The following is a 16,880-nucleotide window of genomic DNA, read 5'->3' on the forward strand; positions in this document are numbered from 1 at the left end:
TATCACTAATTTCAACCTTGTAGTGTTCAGCAACCTTCAACAGCTGTTCTTTAGTACATAATTCTAACAGTTCTTCTGATGGAAAGCGAATGAACTCATCTACATTAGACGCCATAATCAGGAAAAAAAAAATATATATATCATAATAATCTTGCTCAACCCCTCTGCTAAGCACACCAGACACAATAGAAATGACAATCACACCGAGCACCACAGAAGAGAGCTGGGATATGGAGCTTCCCCAAAACCTACAATAACTCAACCCTAGTCTTCGTGCAGATTCGCAGTGGGTAATTACACACTGTAGCCCGCTGGCAAGGAATTAAACCCCCCAGCACGCTGGTAGATTTCCCCAAGCCACGGATGTGCCCCCGAGACAACTGCTCAGTCCACTGACACCACACAAAAATAACAAACATTTAACCATGCCCAACGTATCCCAAAACAAAACACGTCACTAAGCCTATCAGGGGAAAAAGCTATAGCTCCGGGTAGCAAATGTCACTACCCTACCCAATCTCCCGCTGAGGTACACAGCCGATTGTACTCACCTCCTCAGACCGATGTCCCAACAGCGAGTAGAGCAAGAGTTTCCAGGCTGGGCAGGGACTGGAAACTAACCAATGTACTCTCTCCAACGCAGTACACAACCCAAAGGCAACCAATACTGGGCCTATCAAACTCAAACAAACTAACAAAATTTACAAAGAAAGACCCTACAGAATTGGACATTAACTCCACGTTCTCCCAAACACAACCAGTTCAAGATCCCGGACGAGCCCCCACTTGTCACGAACCGCCTCAAGTTCGTAACAAAAGGGAGACACGTGGAGACAAGGAATACAGTATATATTTATTAACTAAAGTAAACTAAATCAAATAACAATGTGTGTAATCAGTAGTGTAAGTGAGTGTTTGCATGCATAAATGTAATATGGAAAAGTGTTGAAAGGTGCCAAAGCAAACAACCAAAAAGGCCACAAAAATACCACAACCAAAGTCAAAGTATCTGCCTGGAGAGAGTCTACTCAATGAATGTGGAAGAGGTCCATTTATGCTGGGACACACCCGGCCCAGGTGTTTCCCATGTAGCTGACGACCCTCCCAACTCCGCCCACCGGCATCCTAATAAGGAAACAAGAGCAAAGAGAGAATACGGCAGACAGAGTGGGAGGGTTGTCACACAAACTAGGCAAACTAATTTGAAGAGGAAGACAATGCTCTGCTCTTTGGCTGATTGCTGCCAACCCATAGGAATCACTAGTTGACTACTTTAAAATGGTGGAAGCCTTCAATGGCAATGTCCATGCAAAAACGGGTTATTTCCAAGTAGAGCTCTCTATACCACAGGAGGTTGCTGGGACCTTAATTGGGGAGGATGGGTTCGTGGTAATGGCTGGAGCGGAATTAGTGGAACGATATCAAACATAGAGTTTCCATGTGTTTGATGACATTCCATTTGCGCCGTTTCAGCCATTATATGAGCAGTACTCCCCTCAGCAGCCTCCACTGCTCTATACATCTAAAGTATATGGGACGAACCAAACCTTTCACTGATTAAGTAGATGCTGCCCTCTCCTGGAAAAGTATTGCACTAATAAATGAGGAATGGTGTGTCTCTTTTCATTTCAAGATACTAAGCAAAAACATTTGTCTGAACCATTTCTAGCTGTTATGTCAAGTAGTCAGGCAGGGAAAAACGTGTTCTTCTTAATGAGGAAACCTGTCAAGCTGTGTAGCAATATCTTATGTTCTGTGTGTGTGTATAAAAAGCTTACTTTGTCAAAGTACAGTAAGGTAAAATGAGTTCACCAGCTGTGACTACTAGGAACCTGATCCATGATGGGTAATTGTTCCCCTGTTCCTAAATGCTGACGTACCACACAGTGTCAATTTCCTGTAAAACACTTCCTGCTTCCGCTGTCACAAATTCTTATCCATGTATTTCTGTCTGTCTGGCTCTGTTGTCATTGTCAATCCTAATAGGCGGTAGTAGGGTAAGGTTTGGAAGGAGGACTTATCTAGCTACTGCGCAGTCGGCGGAGGTAACTCTTTTAATGAGTAAATAGCTTGCGACCAATTCAAATTCAATTCCCATACACTAGCTAGCAATCTAGCAAGCAGGTTGGTCGGTCACTGCCAGTTCTCCATATCTGACCCTCCCATTTCTGTAAGAAGAGGAAATAAGATTACTATTTGCAACAATTTAAAGTACACATTATGGCTAATTTGCTCTCCATGCAGTTTTGTGCTACACTCAGAAAATCTGGGAATCTGAAGCCTCTGAGAAGCACTACTAAAGCACTGACAAACCAGCGAAGCTACAGTAGCAAAGATGGAGAGTACCTGCATAAAAGCATTGTGCCTACAATGCACTACCAGAAGAGTTTACCCAGGTGTGTAAACAAAAGTTAATTTAATTTCTAGCATGTTCTGAGTTTTTTAGCTTACTTCTACTTACCTCTTGCCCAGTACCCACTGTTGTTACTATCACACCTTCTAGTCAATAACATAAATTATCTCATATATAATTTCTAAAAGTAGGTGACTGTTCATGTCACTAAAGGGAATGTAGGTGAAAGTGCACTAGGTTTTGAATGAGAATAAAGGACGGCCACTGGGGGGAGCTGTACCAGAACACAGCAGGGCTTGAGACAATGACAAGTCACATATTGTCAGACATACTGATGTAAAAAGATACATGATGCACTGACAAAGTTACACATTAATATGAGATTCAATACGATACAATTTGTATCATGTTTTGATTTAATGAGATGCAAATTCCACAGGCTACCAGTTCCAAAACTGGAGGATACAATCAAAAGGTATCTGGCTGCTCAACGGCCTCTTCTCGATGACGACCAATTCAGGTAAGCACCAGTCATTTGCCAGATAGACACTTAACACTTGAGGTGATGCCTTGTAAATAATAATGTGTCACACACAATCAACTCCTTAAAATATGTTTGCAGTACCACAGAGAAACTGGCCCGTGACTTTGAGAATGGAGTGGGAAAACAACTGCATGAGGAGCTGGTAGCTCAAGACAAGCAGAACAAGCACACCAGCTACATCTCAGGTATAGGTTTCCCATGTTGACAGAAACCTCACAATATTAACTTGCATGTTACTTTGCTTTAACCATTGCTTTCAGAGAAACCTGTATTTTCCATGGTATGGCAACTGCACCGCTCTCGATTGCATGGCGCTACAGAGGGTGGTGCGGACAGCCCAGTACATCACTGGGGCCGAGCTCCCTGCCATCTAGGACCTCTATATCAGGCGGTGTGAAAGGAAGGCCCGGAAAATTGTTAGACTCCAGCCACCCAAGCCATAGACTGTTCTCTCTGCTTCCGCACGGCAAGCGGTATCGGAGCATCAAGCCATAAGACTGCTAAATAGCTAACAAAATGGCTACACGGACTATCTGCATTGAACCTTTTATTAAAATGTTCTCTCTGCACATACACATTAACACTGACACTCCAACTCACACACACTTAATTTATTCACACACACACACACACTCATACTGACTCTACACAAACGCACACACACTCAACATACAATCATCATACACACTGCTGCTGCTCTGTTTATCATATATCCTGATGCCTTGTCACCTTACCCCTATACATAGCTAACCCTACCACTCCAGTATCCCTGCACATTGTAAATATGGTATTGGCACTGACCCTAGCTTGCTTACTTTCTCATGTTCTTCTTATTTATATTCTCTTATGTTTTTGTTCTACTTGACTTCTTTTTTTTGTATAGTACTACTGCATTGTTGGGAGAGAGCAAGCAACAAAGCCATTTCACTGTACTAGTGCACGTGACAATAAAAACTTGAATGCTAATCTTAACTTGTCTCATTAAATCCTCCTCCTAGCCCCATGGTTTGACATGTACCTCTCAGCGCGGGACTCTATAGTGCTGAACTTCAACCCCTTCATGTCCTTCAACCCGGACCCCAAGACGGAGTACAATGACCAGCTAGTGCGAGCCACCAACATGGTGGCCTCCGCTGTGCGCTTCATGAAGACACTCCGCGCTGGACTCCTGGAGCCCGAGGTGTTCCACCTGAACCCAGCAAAGAGCGACACGCACAGCTTCAAGAAACTCATCCGCTGGGTCCCCCCATCCCTGTCCTGGTAATGAAAGGGACAGATACACTTAAAACATTGTATCATTAACAGCCAGATGCATTGCACCGTCATACCTTAGCTTGTGCTAATTGGCAGGATCAGTCCCTAGATGGGCTTTAAAATGAGTGAAAAAGAACAGACAACAAAACAAGTAACTAATGAAAAAAAAAAACATTTTAAAAAATCACAAGTGGTTACATTCTTGATGTTTTTTAATTTATAGGTATGGAGCTTTCATGGTGAACGCCTACCCTCTGGACATGTCTCAGTACTTCCGCCTCTTCAATGCCACTCGCATCCCTAAGCAAGGGAAAGACGAGCTCTTCACAGACCCGAAAGGACGGCACCTTCTGGTGATGAGGCAAGGCAACATGTATGTGTTTGACGTGATGGACCGCGATGGGAACCTGGTGAAGCCAGGGGAGATCCAGGCCCACCTGAAACACATCCTGTCGGACCCGACCCCGGCTGCGGCCCACCCCCTGGGGCTGCTGACCAGCGAGAACAGGGACACATGGGCAGTGCTGAGGGAGAAGCTACTGGCCGCTGGGAATGGAGAGGTTAATATTGTGTTATCCTTCAAGTTTGTAATGTTTGTGTTATGTAACTTTGTCTTGTCTTTTAGCATTAGATAATATTTGTTTTACTATTGAGGACCAAGTGATATCCTCTGGGATCAGATGCACATCTCGTTAATGTATGTATTATTTTTTTAAATCCAAAATTAAAATTCAATTCAGGTGCTGGGTCTTGTAGACAGCGCCCTCTTCTGTCTGTGTCTGGACGAAGAGAGCATGAAGGACCACATCCACGTCTCCCACAACATGCTGCACGGGGACGGCACCAACCGCTGGTATGACAAGTCATTCAGCATCATCATGGCCAAATGCGGAAACGCCGCCATCAACTTTGAGCACTCGTGGGGCGACGGCGTGGCCGTGCTGCGCTTCCAGAACGAGGTGTTCAAGGACTCTACGGAGAACCCTCTGGTGAACCCTGGCTCCCAGCCTGCAGCCGTGGACTCAGCCTCCGCCGTGAGGAGACTCCAGTTCAACTTGGACGCAGAGCTGGAGAACGGGGTCTCCAAGGCCAAAGATAACTTCCATGCTGCTGTTTCTAAACTCACCATTGACGCCATGCAGTTCATGAAGGTAGATGGATCGGTTGTTTATTGTAGCACTGAACCCGACCATTGTTAAAACTTGATGCAACTGCTTTGCACTTTGATGTTTATTGTTGCTGTCCCCCACCGTCCTTTGTATGTTTTAAACGTATTGCTGCTGCTGACAAATCAATTTCCCCTTGGGGATGAATAAAGTAATGATCTAGATCTATCAATCGAAGGGCGGGAAGGAGCAGCTGAAGAAGAAGAAGCTGAGTCCGGACGCCATCGCTCAGTTGTCATTCCAGATGGGCTTCCTTAGGCAGTATGGACAGACGGTGGCCACATACGAGTCCTGTAGCACCGCAGCGTTCAGACACGGTCGTACAGAGACCATCCGGCCTGCTACCATACACACACAGCGCTGTGCTCAGGCCTTCGTGCAACAGCCAGGAAAACACAGCATTGACCAACTGATAGGCATGCTCAGCGAATGCTCCAAATATCACGGGCAGCTCACCAAAGAGGCAGCCATGGGTGAGTGCACTACATTTTTCTACAGATGTTTGATTGACTACACCATTAATATACTGTTGACTTTATTTATTCACACAAAAGAAGTGAAACAGAATTGTGCAAGGTGAGAAAATAAACCATAGAGGGCTTCATGTAAATTAGCTTATGGTCTCAAATGTTACCAATGTCATTTCCACATATTAACCCTGTTTCTCTGCATTTTCCCCACCAGCCCAAGGCTTCGACCGGCACCTGTTTGCCATGAAGTACTTAGCCAACTCCAAGGGCCAGGCCCTACACAGCTTGTACCAGGACCCAGCCTACGCAGCCATCAACCACAACATCCTCTCCACCAGCACTCTTACCAGCCCTGCTGTTAACCTGGGAGGCTTTGCACCTGTGGTGCCGGACGGCTTTGGGGTGGGCTACGGCGTCCATGATGAGTGGATCGGATGTAATGTGTCTAGTTACCCAGAGCGTAATGTTCATGAGTTCCTGCAGTGTGTTCATAAGTCTTTAGAGGACATTTTCTCTGTTCTTGAAGGAAAGCCTCTCAGCTAAAGAAAAGTCCATCTGACTTTTACCGCCACTACAAATGCAAAATTCTAACTTCCACTTCAGTAGAATTTTCACCCAGTTACCCATTCACATCAAGTGAAAATTCGACTGTAGTGGAAGTTGGGATTCGCCACGGGGTGATTTCGACTGCAGTTGTATAGTACATTGGGGTGAATGTCAGGTTTTAAAGGCACTTTCCCTCAAGCGTAGAGTGTGGGTTGGAAGTGATGGTATGGATTAATAAGAGGGGAGACCGAACACAAGCTCTGCATGGCTCAGTAGAGGGAATATTCCTATACTGTCAGGTAGATAACTATGAATGTCCATATCAAATTCATAATAGATGCCCAAGGAAATACCAATCAAATACATTCTGAAAAAAGAACAATGAAATCTCCAAGTGTGTTCGAACCAATGTTTCTGTTCTTTCTAACTGGCATTGCAATGTATCTAACAAGAGCCTAGTAAGTGAAGATGTTTCACATTTTATACTAACTTTTATATTGGGGGCCAGTACGTTTGAATGAATGACCTCATGTATAGAACTCTAGTTTGATATGGAAAATAAATCTATTCATATATTGATCATGTATGATACTCAGAGTAGCACTTTGTTCTTGAGACCTTTTTTTTGCTGTGTAGCAAGCTTTGTCACATGATTTTTATGACAATTTATAATCTCCCCTTTGCTTTGTGATGTGAAAAATGTTTTAAAGCAATACCTCAGACCTTTGCTGTTAAAAGGCAGATTTATTTCCTTTTATGCCTTATGGAATGTTCACTGGTAATTTATTACACAACTTTACTGGGGTAGTGTAAAATAAAATGTTTACGAATTGACAAATGAATATACATATTTTCTCATTGTACATTTTGGCTTGACTGTAATTAAAGCTAGAATCCTTAATTTCTACATCCATTTTTGGATGTGTGAATTATATAACCATTGATTCTTGAATATAACTTATAAATGCCTCATGAGCTTAGTTCAACTGTCATACGTACCCCACCAGAATCCAAAATACAAGTTTGTTTTACTGCAATGTTTGTTAAACATGCAAATTGAAACAAACACTGTATAGCCTAAAAACATGGTTAAAACTATATAATTTTGATACCATGGCTGTTCATAGCTCTATTAATTTGTGAGTGGTTACATTTCTCCAGGCTCATCCCTCAGCTTTGTACCAAAACAGAAGAGGGGTGTCCACATTATCGTTTCGTACATAATAAGCAACTTCTCATTTTGAAAACGGCCTATGTGGCATCGATATGAGTCAGAAACATTTATTCTAGTGTCAAAATGTACAACTAAGTGTAAATATATAAAAAATGTACATGTAAATAGGATAATTTTGGTCATAAAAGCAGTCTCGTCCAAAACGGAGATTTGCAAGATAATTATGAAAATATGGTATGTCACGGAATGAAAGGTACCGTAACAGTTTTCCTTTGGTTGGGTTTATTTCTATCCTGCCCACAGCTGGCAGCACCCAAATTATCATCAATTCGGTGAGCAGCTGCACGCAACCCTATCGTAATACCCATGGTCAATTCGATTTGACATTCGATATCCCTATGGGGCTATTTAAGAGACCATCAGTAAATTATACAATGTACATGGGACAATATTTTTTCAATGTCAATAGCTCCAAATTTCAATGACTTAACCTCAAACCAACTATAAATTGTAGAAATTAATATACAAAGCATTTAATGAGAACTAAAATGTGTGCAACATGAAAATATTGTTACATTTACATTGCGTAATTTATTAGCGGTCCTTAACTAGCCGCACAGATAGGCTATTCAAATTCAAACCAACTTTGCCATGGTCACAGTCTGGCTAAAGCTAATTGGCAAAATAAGTTGGCTAGCAAGTCTAGGCCAGGGTTTTGGCAGAGTGAAAGTACAAACGCTTCCCATGTTCGAACACACTCAAGAGACACCCAGACCAAAGGACGCCAAAATATCTCATTCTCAGTCGCATTTCCTAATGAGAATTGAAACAAAGGCTAAATCTGGAAGTTCAGCCCCCCTTTAACAACTTCCTGTTCATGTGTGCTCAGCTGAATGCTGAAATAAACAGACCTCTGTATGGCAAGAGCAACAGGTAGTGTGGTGTGCAATTCTCCAACCTGTTTTTTATACTACCAAAATGGACCAAACAACAGCTATGGCTTCCAGTAAGTAACACTTTAAAAATGTATAGATAACCAAGGCATTTTCCCAATCATTTATTTAAAATAAAAAAAGAACAGATCGATCAAAAGCAAATGTACAAATGTTGTAATCGGCGCAAACAGAAAACATTTTCCAACAGAAAAGAAACCATCCATTCCTCTTAGATGGGCTTGATCTTGAAGTGTAGTCCGATGAGACTGAAGACAAGACATTTCAGATCCTGGACCAGGTAGTAGAACACGCGGAGGCCTTCTGGGTCCCTGGAAAACATATGGATTTTTTTTTTAAAGAAGCTGGCACCCAATTCCACATCAACCCGACTATGCAGAACTGAGAGCATTACATAGGTGTAAGTTAGGTATGATTTACACCATTCTGCTTACATCTACGAAATCCTCAGTTCTCAACCAGTGACTATGAAATACAGGCTAGGGGTCCATTTGGAAATTGGAGAAATATATCCTTCCAAGTGTGCCCAGATCATTTGAGGGAGTATTATTACTTACTTTGACTGGTTGACATCAATCAAGGAACCAATCTTGGAAGTTGTGAAGGAAATGTGCTCATCCCCAATGACGATCTCCAGCTCCTAAGAGCAGAAAAGTTAAGACTCTCCCCAGACACCATCAGTAATTCAAGCCGTGATAATAAAACATTTTACTAAATCATTGTAACTTTCTGGGGTTGTGCCCGGGTCCCATCTTGTGCTGAAAGGGTCAGAATTGAACACTGGTTCAATTTCTTTTGTTGGACAGATTTGTTGAAGTCTGATGCGGACGGGACCGAGGTCACAACCCCAAGAGGGCTGTAAGTAAACGAGCTTGGCTAGACATTGCCAAGAGCACAATAAGTAGGAAACGCTGTGGTTTCCTCAACATCCTCCATGCTTGTGCAAGTATCAGTATTTATTTAGGTATGTGTGAGTGAATGGACAGACCTGTCTGCCCACTCTGTCTGGGGGTGGCCACAGTGCATCGTCTTCCTTGGTGATCTCACTGTCGTCTATGATCCTCTTCAGTTCCTCCATCACACTTTTGTGTACGTACGCCTGTAGTGGAGAACAATCACAATAAGGTATCGATGGCATATTCAACAGCTTTAAGCAGCATCACATAGAAATTGGATTGATGGGCCGTACACAGATCGATGTAACCAAGAAGTCCTTTGTATACTGAAAAATAATTACATGCAACATGTAAAGTGTTGGTCCCATGTTTCATGAGCTAAAATAAAAGATTAAAGAAAACTTTCCATAGGCACAAAAAGCTTATTTGTCAAATGTTGTGCACAAATTTGTTTGCATCCCTGTTAGTGAGCATTTCTCCTTTGCCAAGATAATCCATCCACCTGACAGGTGTGGCAAATCAAAAAGCTGATTAAACAGCATGATCATTACACAGATGCACCTTGTGCTTGTCACAATAAAAGACCACTAAGATGTGCAGTTTTGTCTCAACACAATGCCACAGATGTCTCAAATTGAGGGAGCGTTCAATTGGCATGTTGATGGCAGGAATGTCCACCAGAGCTGTTGCATTGAATTGAATGTTCATTAGCCTACCATAAGCTGCCTCCAATGTAATTTTAGAAAAATGTGGCTGTAGGTCCAACCGGCTTCACAACCACAGACCATGTGTAACCACGCCAGCCCAGGACCTCCAAATCCAACATCTTCACCTGCGGGATTGTCTGAGACCAGTCACTCTGACAGCTGTCTGAAACCGTCGCAGAGAAGCTCATCTGACTTGTCGTCCTCACCAGGGTCTTGAGCTGACTGCAGTTCGGCGTCGTAACAGACTTAGGTGTGCAAATGCTCACCTTCGATGGCAACTGGCACGCTGGAGAAGTGTGCTCTTCACGGATGAATCCCGGTTTCAACTGTACCAGGCAGATGACGTTGTGTGGGCGAGGGGTTTGCTGATGTCAACATTGTGAACAGAGTGCCCCATGGTGGTGGTGGGGTTATGGTATGGGCAGGCATAAGCTACGGACAATGAGCACATTTGCATTTTATCGATGGCAATTTGAATGCAGAGATACCGCGACGAGATCCTGAGGCCCATTGTCGTGCCATTCATCCGCCGCCATCACCTCATGTTTCACCATGATAACGCACAGCCCCATGTCGTAAGGATCCTGGAATTCCTGGAAGCAGTTCTTCCATGGCCTGCATACTCACCAGACATGTCACCCATTGAGCATGTTTGGGATGCTCTTGATCAACATGTACAACAGCATGTTCCAGTCCACGCCAATATCCAGCAACTTCGCACAGCCATTAAAGAGTGGGACAACATTCCACAGGCCACAATCAACAGCCTGATCAACAATGCGAAGGAGATGTATCGCACTGCATGAGGCAAATGGTAGTCACACCAGCTACTGACTGGTTCTGATCCAAGCCTACCTTTTTTTAAGGTATCTGTAATCCATAGATTAGGGCCTAATGAATTTACTGAATTCCTTATATGAACTAACTCAGTAAAATCTTTTAAATTGTTGCATGTTGCGTTTATCTTTGTTCAGTGTAAGTTTGATAAGTTACCTCTTTTCTGATCATGACATCATTCTTGTAGTTGCTGTTGTTCGCGTACCTCAGCTTACCTGAAAAGATAGTTACATTCATTGCGTTATCGTCACGTTTGTTGTGAATACTGATACACTGCTATTGATGCACTGAGTAGTTTTTTCTTGTAACTAGTTAGTTCACGTAAGTTTTTAAACCTACTGTAAACGAATCAAGCCTTTTTGGATACATCAGTTTGCTAACCAGCTACATAGTTATCTGGATAAAATAGATGAGTGAGGCTATGGTTAACTATGCAAATGAAGTATTTCTGAGGCCATGTTATAACTGAACACACGACTACAAAAACTAGCTAATTGCGCTAAAAGAGATGAAGAAATGCCGCTAGCAAGCAGTCGTTTGCATGCATAGCTAGCTGGCTAATGTTGCTAATTAGTCAAATTGCCGCCTGACTTACCGTCAGGTCTAAACTCAAATTCCAAGAACTCGTGTCCAAACTTGCCCTTGTGCCCGACATAATATCTCAAATAAAAGTCACTCGTTGACATTATAAACCGCAAATTCAGTGTTCGCGCGGTCCTTGAGAATCAACGAAAGCGCACCTCGCTTTCCTGTCCCTAGCTTAGAAAATCCGTGCTGTGGCGCTTCTCTGTGATCTCATACGAGTTGTCGCATTGTAATGATGTCTTCTTCTTCTTCAGTGGGGTTTATCGGCGGTTGGCATCCAACGTTATGGTGAATTACCGCCATCTACTGTACTGGAGTGTGGGACAGAGACAGGGAGAAACTAAATCCTACCTGCCAGCCCCAATGCTCTTAAAAAAGATAACAAAATATTTGAGACTATATCTAATGACGTTCTACTCAATATACTCTTTAAACTAATTTCCTGTATCCCCTTCTCCCTCATACTAGATCCCATCCCCTCTCTGTAGCTCAGTTGGTAAAGCATGGCGTTTGCAACACCAGGGTTGTGGGTTCAATCCCCACGGGGGGCCAGTATGAAAATGTATGCACTCACTAACTGTAATTCGCTCTGGATAAGAGTGTCTGCTAAATGACTGAAATGTAAAATGATACTACCCACACTGTAACAATACATGCTCCATGTTTCCTGACAATAATCATGCTTTCCTACCACATTTAATGTCTTATTCAACTGTCTGTGTCCCACCCTTAAGCTTGTAAAAATAGCCCCCTTCCTGCTGTCCTCCCCTCCCCAACTTTCCACTGTACTTGAAATAAATACCTTCCCTTATTATCTCTATTCCACTGCTCCTGCCATCTCTGCACCATCACTGTATATATGTATTTTTGCCTCTGCCTTGCTCATTGAAACTTCAACATCAACATCCCCACTACTAAGTGCTTGTTTAGCCTGTTCATCTACTGCCTCGTTCCCCTCCACCCCCACATGGGCTGGGACCCAAGTAAATCTTATCTGAATACCCATCTGTTTAATCCTGCCATGGGTTTGTAGCACCTCATAAAGCAGGTCTTGTCTGCTACGTGAGTCTCAATAACACTGCACATGAATCAGAGCAAATAACTACTCTGTCTTGTTTGACTTCCTCCACCCACTGCAAGGCCAACAGTATGGCCATCAGCTCTGCCGTATATACAGCCAGATGATATGTAATACGTTTCCTGACTTCCACCCCACATTCCTGCACTACAAATGCTGACCCAGTACGTCCTGTCCTTGGATATTTTGAACCATCTGTGTAAATGGCCACAAAATCGGCGGCGCACAATTGGCCCAGCGTCGTCCAGGGTAGGGGAGGGAATGGCCGGCAGGGATATTGCTCAGTTGGTAGAGCATGGCGTTTGCAACGCCAGGGTTGTGGGTTCAATTCCCACGGGGGGCCAGTATGAAAAATAAAAATAATGTATGCACTGACTAACTGTAAGTCGCTCTGGATAAGAGCGTCTGCTAAATGACGTAAATGTAAATCAGATGGATCAACACCCTCCCTATCTTTCTGTAGTCTCTCCAACACTTCTAGATCAACTACAGAAAGCGGGAGTGCAATGAAGTCTTCTTTTTCGATGAGGTTTAACGGTGGTTGGCATTCAATTAATGTTGCCTTACCGCCACCTACTAGACTGGAGTATAACTCTCTTATACTTTGCTTGAAAAAATGAAAAAATTAAAAAAAAATACAATTAATAAATAAAACATATACCCTACCATCTAACACTACACTCTCAAAAAAAAGAAGATATCTATATATATTTTATTTATTTATTTTATTTTAGAAAAAAATACCATACTACACTATTTAAATATATTTAGTCCTACTTCAGGCCAACAGCCTGAAAGGGTGGGACACCACCACTTAACACACCCTGTAACTCTTCTGATGTCAAGTCTCGCACACCCAAATACCTCTCTGCAGCTGCCACCACAACCTCTATTTTCTGCGACTTATGTTCTATCCCTGCAGTACAGTTGATAACCATTGCTATAAATGCCAAAAATCTAATCTTACTGAAACATATATCACTTGTTGGTTTATCCCTCTGTCCAGATCTACTACTCACACCACTCCTCTCAGGATCCCTCCCCCTTGACCCACCTTCCTCTACTTTCTTCACTGTCTCAGCATATGACAACTTCTGCACTACTCTAACCCTGGAAACCTCAACCTGCCTCTCTCACATGGGACATTTCTGATCCCCAGCCCCATGGGCACCCCTACAATTAACACATACCACTACTTTCGTAGTACGGCCCAGTACATCACTGGGGCCAAGCTTCCTGCCATCCAGGACCTCTATACCAGGCGGTGTCAGAGGAAGGCCCTCAAAATTGTCAAAGACTCCAGCCACCCAAGTCATAGACTGTTCTCTCTGCTATCGCACGGCAAGCGGTACCGGAGTGCCAAGTCTAGGTCCAAAAGACTTCTCAACAGCTTCTACCCCCAAGCCATAAGACTCCTGAACAGCTAATCATGGCTACCCGGACTATTTGCACTGCCCCCCCAACCCATCTTTTTACGCTGCTGCTACTCTGTTAATTATTTATGCATAGTCACTTTAACTCTACCCACATGTACATATTACTTAAACTACCTCAACTAGCCAGTGCCCCCGCACATTGACTCTGCACCGGTACCCCCCTGTATTTTTAGCCTCCCTACTGTTATTATATTTTACTTCTGCTCTTTTTTTCTCAACACTTTTTTGTTGTTTTATTCTACATTTTTATTAAAAAATTAATGCACTGTTGGTTAAGGGCTATAAGTAAGCATTTCACTGTAATGTCTGTACCTGTTGTATTCGGGGCATGTGGCCAATAAAAATTGATTTGAATTGTTTTTTTATTTAACCAGGTAAGCCAGTTGAGAACAAGTTCTCATTTACAACTGCGACCTGGCCAAGATAAAGCAAAGCAGTGTGATAAAAACAACAACACAGAGTTACATATGGGGTAAACAAAACATAAAGTCAAAAATACAACAGAAATTATATATACAGTGTGTGCGAATGTAGTAAGTTATGGAGGTAAGGCAATAAATAGGCCATAGTGCAAAATAGTTACAATTTCGTATTAACACTGGAATAATGGATGTGCAAAAGATGATGTGCAAATAGAGATACTGGGGTGCAAATTAGCAAAATTAATAACAATATGGGGATGAGGTAGTTGGGTGGGCTAATTACAGAATGGCTGTGTACAGGTGCAGTGATCGGTAAGCTGCTCTGACAACTGACACTTAAAGTTAGTGAGGGAGATAAGAGTCTTCAGCTTCAGAGATTTTTGCAGTTCGTTCCAGTCATTGGCAGCAGAGAACTGGAAGGAATGGCGGCCAAAGGAGGTGTTGGCTTTGGGGATGACCAGTGAGATATACCTGCTGGAGCGCAGACTACGGGTGGGTGTTGCTATGGTAACCAGTGAGCTAAGATAAGACGGGGATTTGCCTAGCAGTGATTTATAGATGACCTGGAGCCAGTGGGTTTGGCGCCAACAAGAGCGTACAGGTCACAATGGTGGGTAGTATATGGGGCTTTGGTGACAAAACGGATGGCACTGTGATAGACTACATCCAATTTGCTGAGTAGAGTGTTGGAGGCTATTTTGTAAATGACATCGCCGAAGTCAAGGATCGGTAGGATAGTCAGTTTTACGAGGGCATGTTTGGCAGCATGAGTGAAGGAGGCTTTGTTTGCGAAATAGGAAGCCGATTCTAGATCTAACTTTTGAGTCTGGAAGGAGAGTTTACAGTCTAACCAGACACCTAGGTATTTGTAGTTGTCCACATACTCTAGGTCAGACCCGCCGAGAGTAGTGATTTTAGTCGGGTGGGCCGGTGCAAGCAGCGTTCGGTTGAAGAGCATGCATTTAGTTTTACTAGTGTTTAAGAGCAGTTGGAGACTATGGAAGGAGTGTTGTATGGCGTTGAAGCTCGTTTGGAGGTTTGTTAACACAGTGTCCAATGAAGGGCCAGATGTATACAAAATGGTGTCGTCCGCATAGAGGTGGATCCGAGCGTCACCAGCAGCAAGAGCGACACCATTGATATACACAGAGAATAGAGTCGGCCCGAGAATTGAACCATGTGGCACCCCCATAGAGACGGCCAGAGGTCCAGACAACAGGCCCTCTGATTTGACACATTGAACTCTATCTGAGAAATAGTTGGTGAACCAGGCGAGGCAGTCATTAGAGAAACCAAGGCTATTTAGTCTGCCAATAAGAATGTGGTGGTTGACAGAGTCGAAAGCTTTGGCCAGGTCGATGAAGACGGATGCGCAGTACTGTCTTTTATCGATCACGTTTATAATATCGTTTAGGACCTTGAGCGTGGCTGAGGTGCACCCATGACCAGCTCGGAAACCGGATTGCATAGCGGAGAAGGTACGGTGGGATTCAAAACGGTCGGTGATCTGTTTGTTAACTTGGCTTTCAAATACTTTCGAAAGGCAGGGCAGGATGGATATACAGTGGGGAAAAAAAGTATTTAGTCAGCCACCAATTGTGCAAGTTCTCCCACTTAAAAAGATGAGAGAGGCCTGTAATTTTCATCATAGGTACACGTCAACTATGACAGACAAAATGAGGAAAAAAAATCCAGAAAATCACATTGTAGGATTTTTTATGAATTTATTTGCAAATTATGGTGGAAAATAAGTATTTGGTCAATAACAAAAGTTTCTCAATACTTTGTTATATACCCTTTGTTGGCAATAACACAGGTCAAACGTTTTCTGTAAGTCTTCACAAGGTTTTCACACACTGCTGCTGGTATTTTGGCCCATTCCTCCATGCAGATCTCCTCTAGAGCAGTGATGTTTTGGGGCTGTCGCTGGGCAACACGGACTTTCAACTCCCTCCAAAGATTTTCTATGGGGTTGAGATCTGGAGACTCCAGGACCTTGAAATGCTTCTTACGAAGCCACTCCTTCGTTGCCTGGGCGGTGTGTTTGGGATCATTGTCATGCTGAAAGACCCAGCCACGTTTCATCTTCAATGCCCTTGCTGATGGAAGGAGGTTTTCAATCAAAATCTCACGATACATGGCCCCATTCATTCTTTCCTTTACACGGATCAGTCGTCCTGGTCCCTTTGCAGAAAAACAGCCCCAAAGTATGATGTTTTCACTCCCATGCTTCACAGTAGGTATGGTGTTCTTTGGATGCAACTCAGCATTCTTTGTCCTCCAAACAAGACGAGTTGAGTTTTTACCAAAAAGTTATATTTTGGTTTCATCTGACCATATGACATTCTCCCAATCCTCTCCTGGATGCACTCTAGCAAACTTCAGACGGGCCTGGACATGTACTGGCTTAAGCAGGGGGACACGTCTAGCACTGCAGGATTTGAGTCCCTGGCGGCGTA

The 16,880-nt window shown here is 43.2% G+C and overlaps 2 protein-coding genes across 2 annotated transcripts; one reads left to right on the forward strand and one right to left on the reverse strand.

Moving 5' to 3' along the window:
• The first annotated feature begins 1,895 nt into the window (after window positions 1–1,895).
• Window positions 1,896–7,055, forward strand: LOC311148567 (carnitine O-palmitoyltransferase 2, mitochondrial-like). Its single transcript, XM_084185553.1, has 8 exons — window positions 1,896–2,396; window positions 2,793–2,873; window positions 2,976–3,082; window positions 3,896–4,157; window positions 4,375–4,711; window positions 4,892–5,302; window positions 5,496–5,790; window positions 6,002–7,055. Exons 1-8 carry the CDS (start codon window positions 2,221–2,223, stop codon window positions 6,328–6,330), a joined length of 1,998 nt encoding a protein of 665 aa, XP_084041679.1. The 5' UTR covers window positions 1,896–2,220; the 3' UTR covers window positions 6,331–7,055.
• Window positions 7,056–8,549: 1,494 nt separating this feature from the next.
• On the reverse strand, window positions 8,550–11,691 carry LOC311148568 (protein mago nashi homolog). Its single transcript, XM_084185554.1, has 5 exons — window positions 11,496–11,691; window positions 11,057–11,115; window positions 9,449–9,559; window positions 9,018–9,100; window positions 8,550–8,771 (listed from the first exon to the last, which is right to left on the reverse strand). The coding sequence occupies exons 1-5, from the start codon at window positions 11,584–11,586 to the stop codon at window positions 8,672–8,674; spliced, it is 444 nt and encodes a 147-aa protein (XP_084041680.1). The 5' UTR covers window positions 11,587–11,691; the 3' UTR covers window positions 8,550–8,671.
• Between the last annotated feature and the right edge of the window lie 5,189 nt (window positions 11,692–16,880).

Source organism: Coregonus lavaretus (genome assembly GCF_964263955.1).
Source record: "Coregonus lavaretus genome assembly, chromosome: 21".
Classification (NCBI taxonomy): Eukaryota; Metazoa; Chordata; class Actinopteri; order Salmoniformes; family Salmonidae; genus Coregonus; species Coregonus lavaretus.

What these genes read in the sequence shown, in the direction of transcription:
- LOC311148568 (XM_084185554.1), bottom strand. Translation starts at nt 11,586, where the DNA reads ATGTCAACGAGTGACTTTTATTTGAGATATTATGTCGGGCACAAGGGC. An exon ending in ATGTCATGATCAGAAAAGAG is followed by an intron (nt 9,560 to 11,056) that starts GTAACTTATCAA and finishes TCTCCACTACAG; the next exon opens with GCGTACGTACACAAAAGTGT. An exon ending in CAGACAGAGTGGGCAGACAG is followed by an intron (nt 9,101 to 9,448) that starts GTCTGTCCATTC and finishes TTCTGCTCTTAG; the next exon opens with GAGCTGGAGATCGTCATTGG.
- LOC311148567 (XM_084185553.1), top strand. Translation starts at nt 2,221, where the DNA reads ATGGCTAATTTGCTCTCCATGCAGTTTTGTGCTACACTCAGAAAATCT. An exon ending in TACCAGAAGAGTTTACCCAG is followed by an intron (nt 2,397 to 2,792) that starts GTGTGTAAACAA and finishes CAAATTCCACAG; the next exon opens with GCTACCAGTTCCAAAACTGG. An exon ending in CTCGATGACGACCAATTCAG is followed by an intron (nt 2,874 to 2,975) that starts GTAAGCACCAGT and finishes ATATGTTTGCAG; the next exon opens with TACCACAGAGAAACTGGCCC.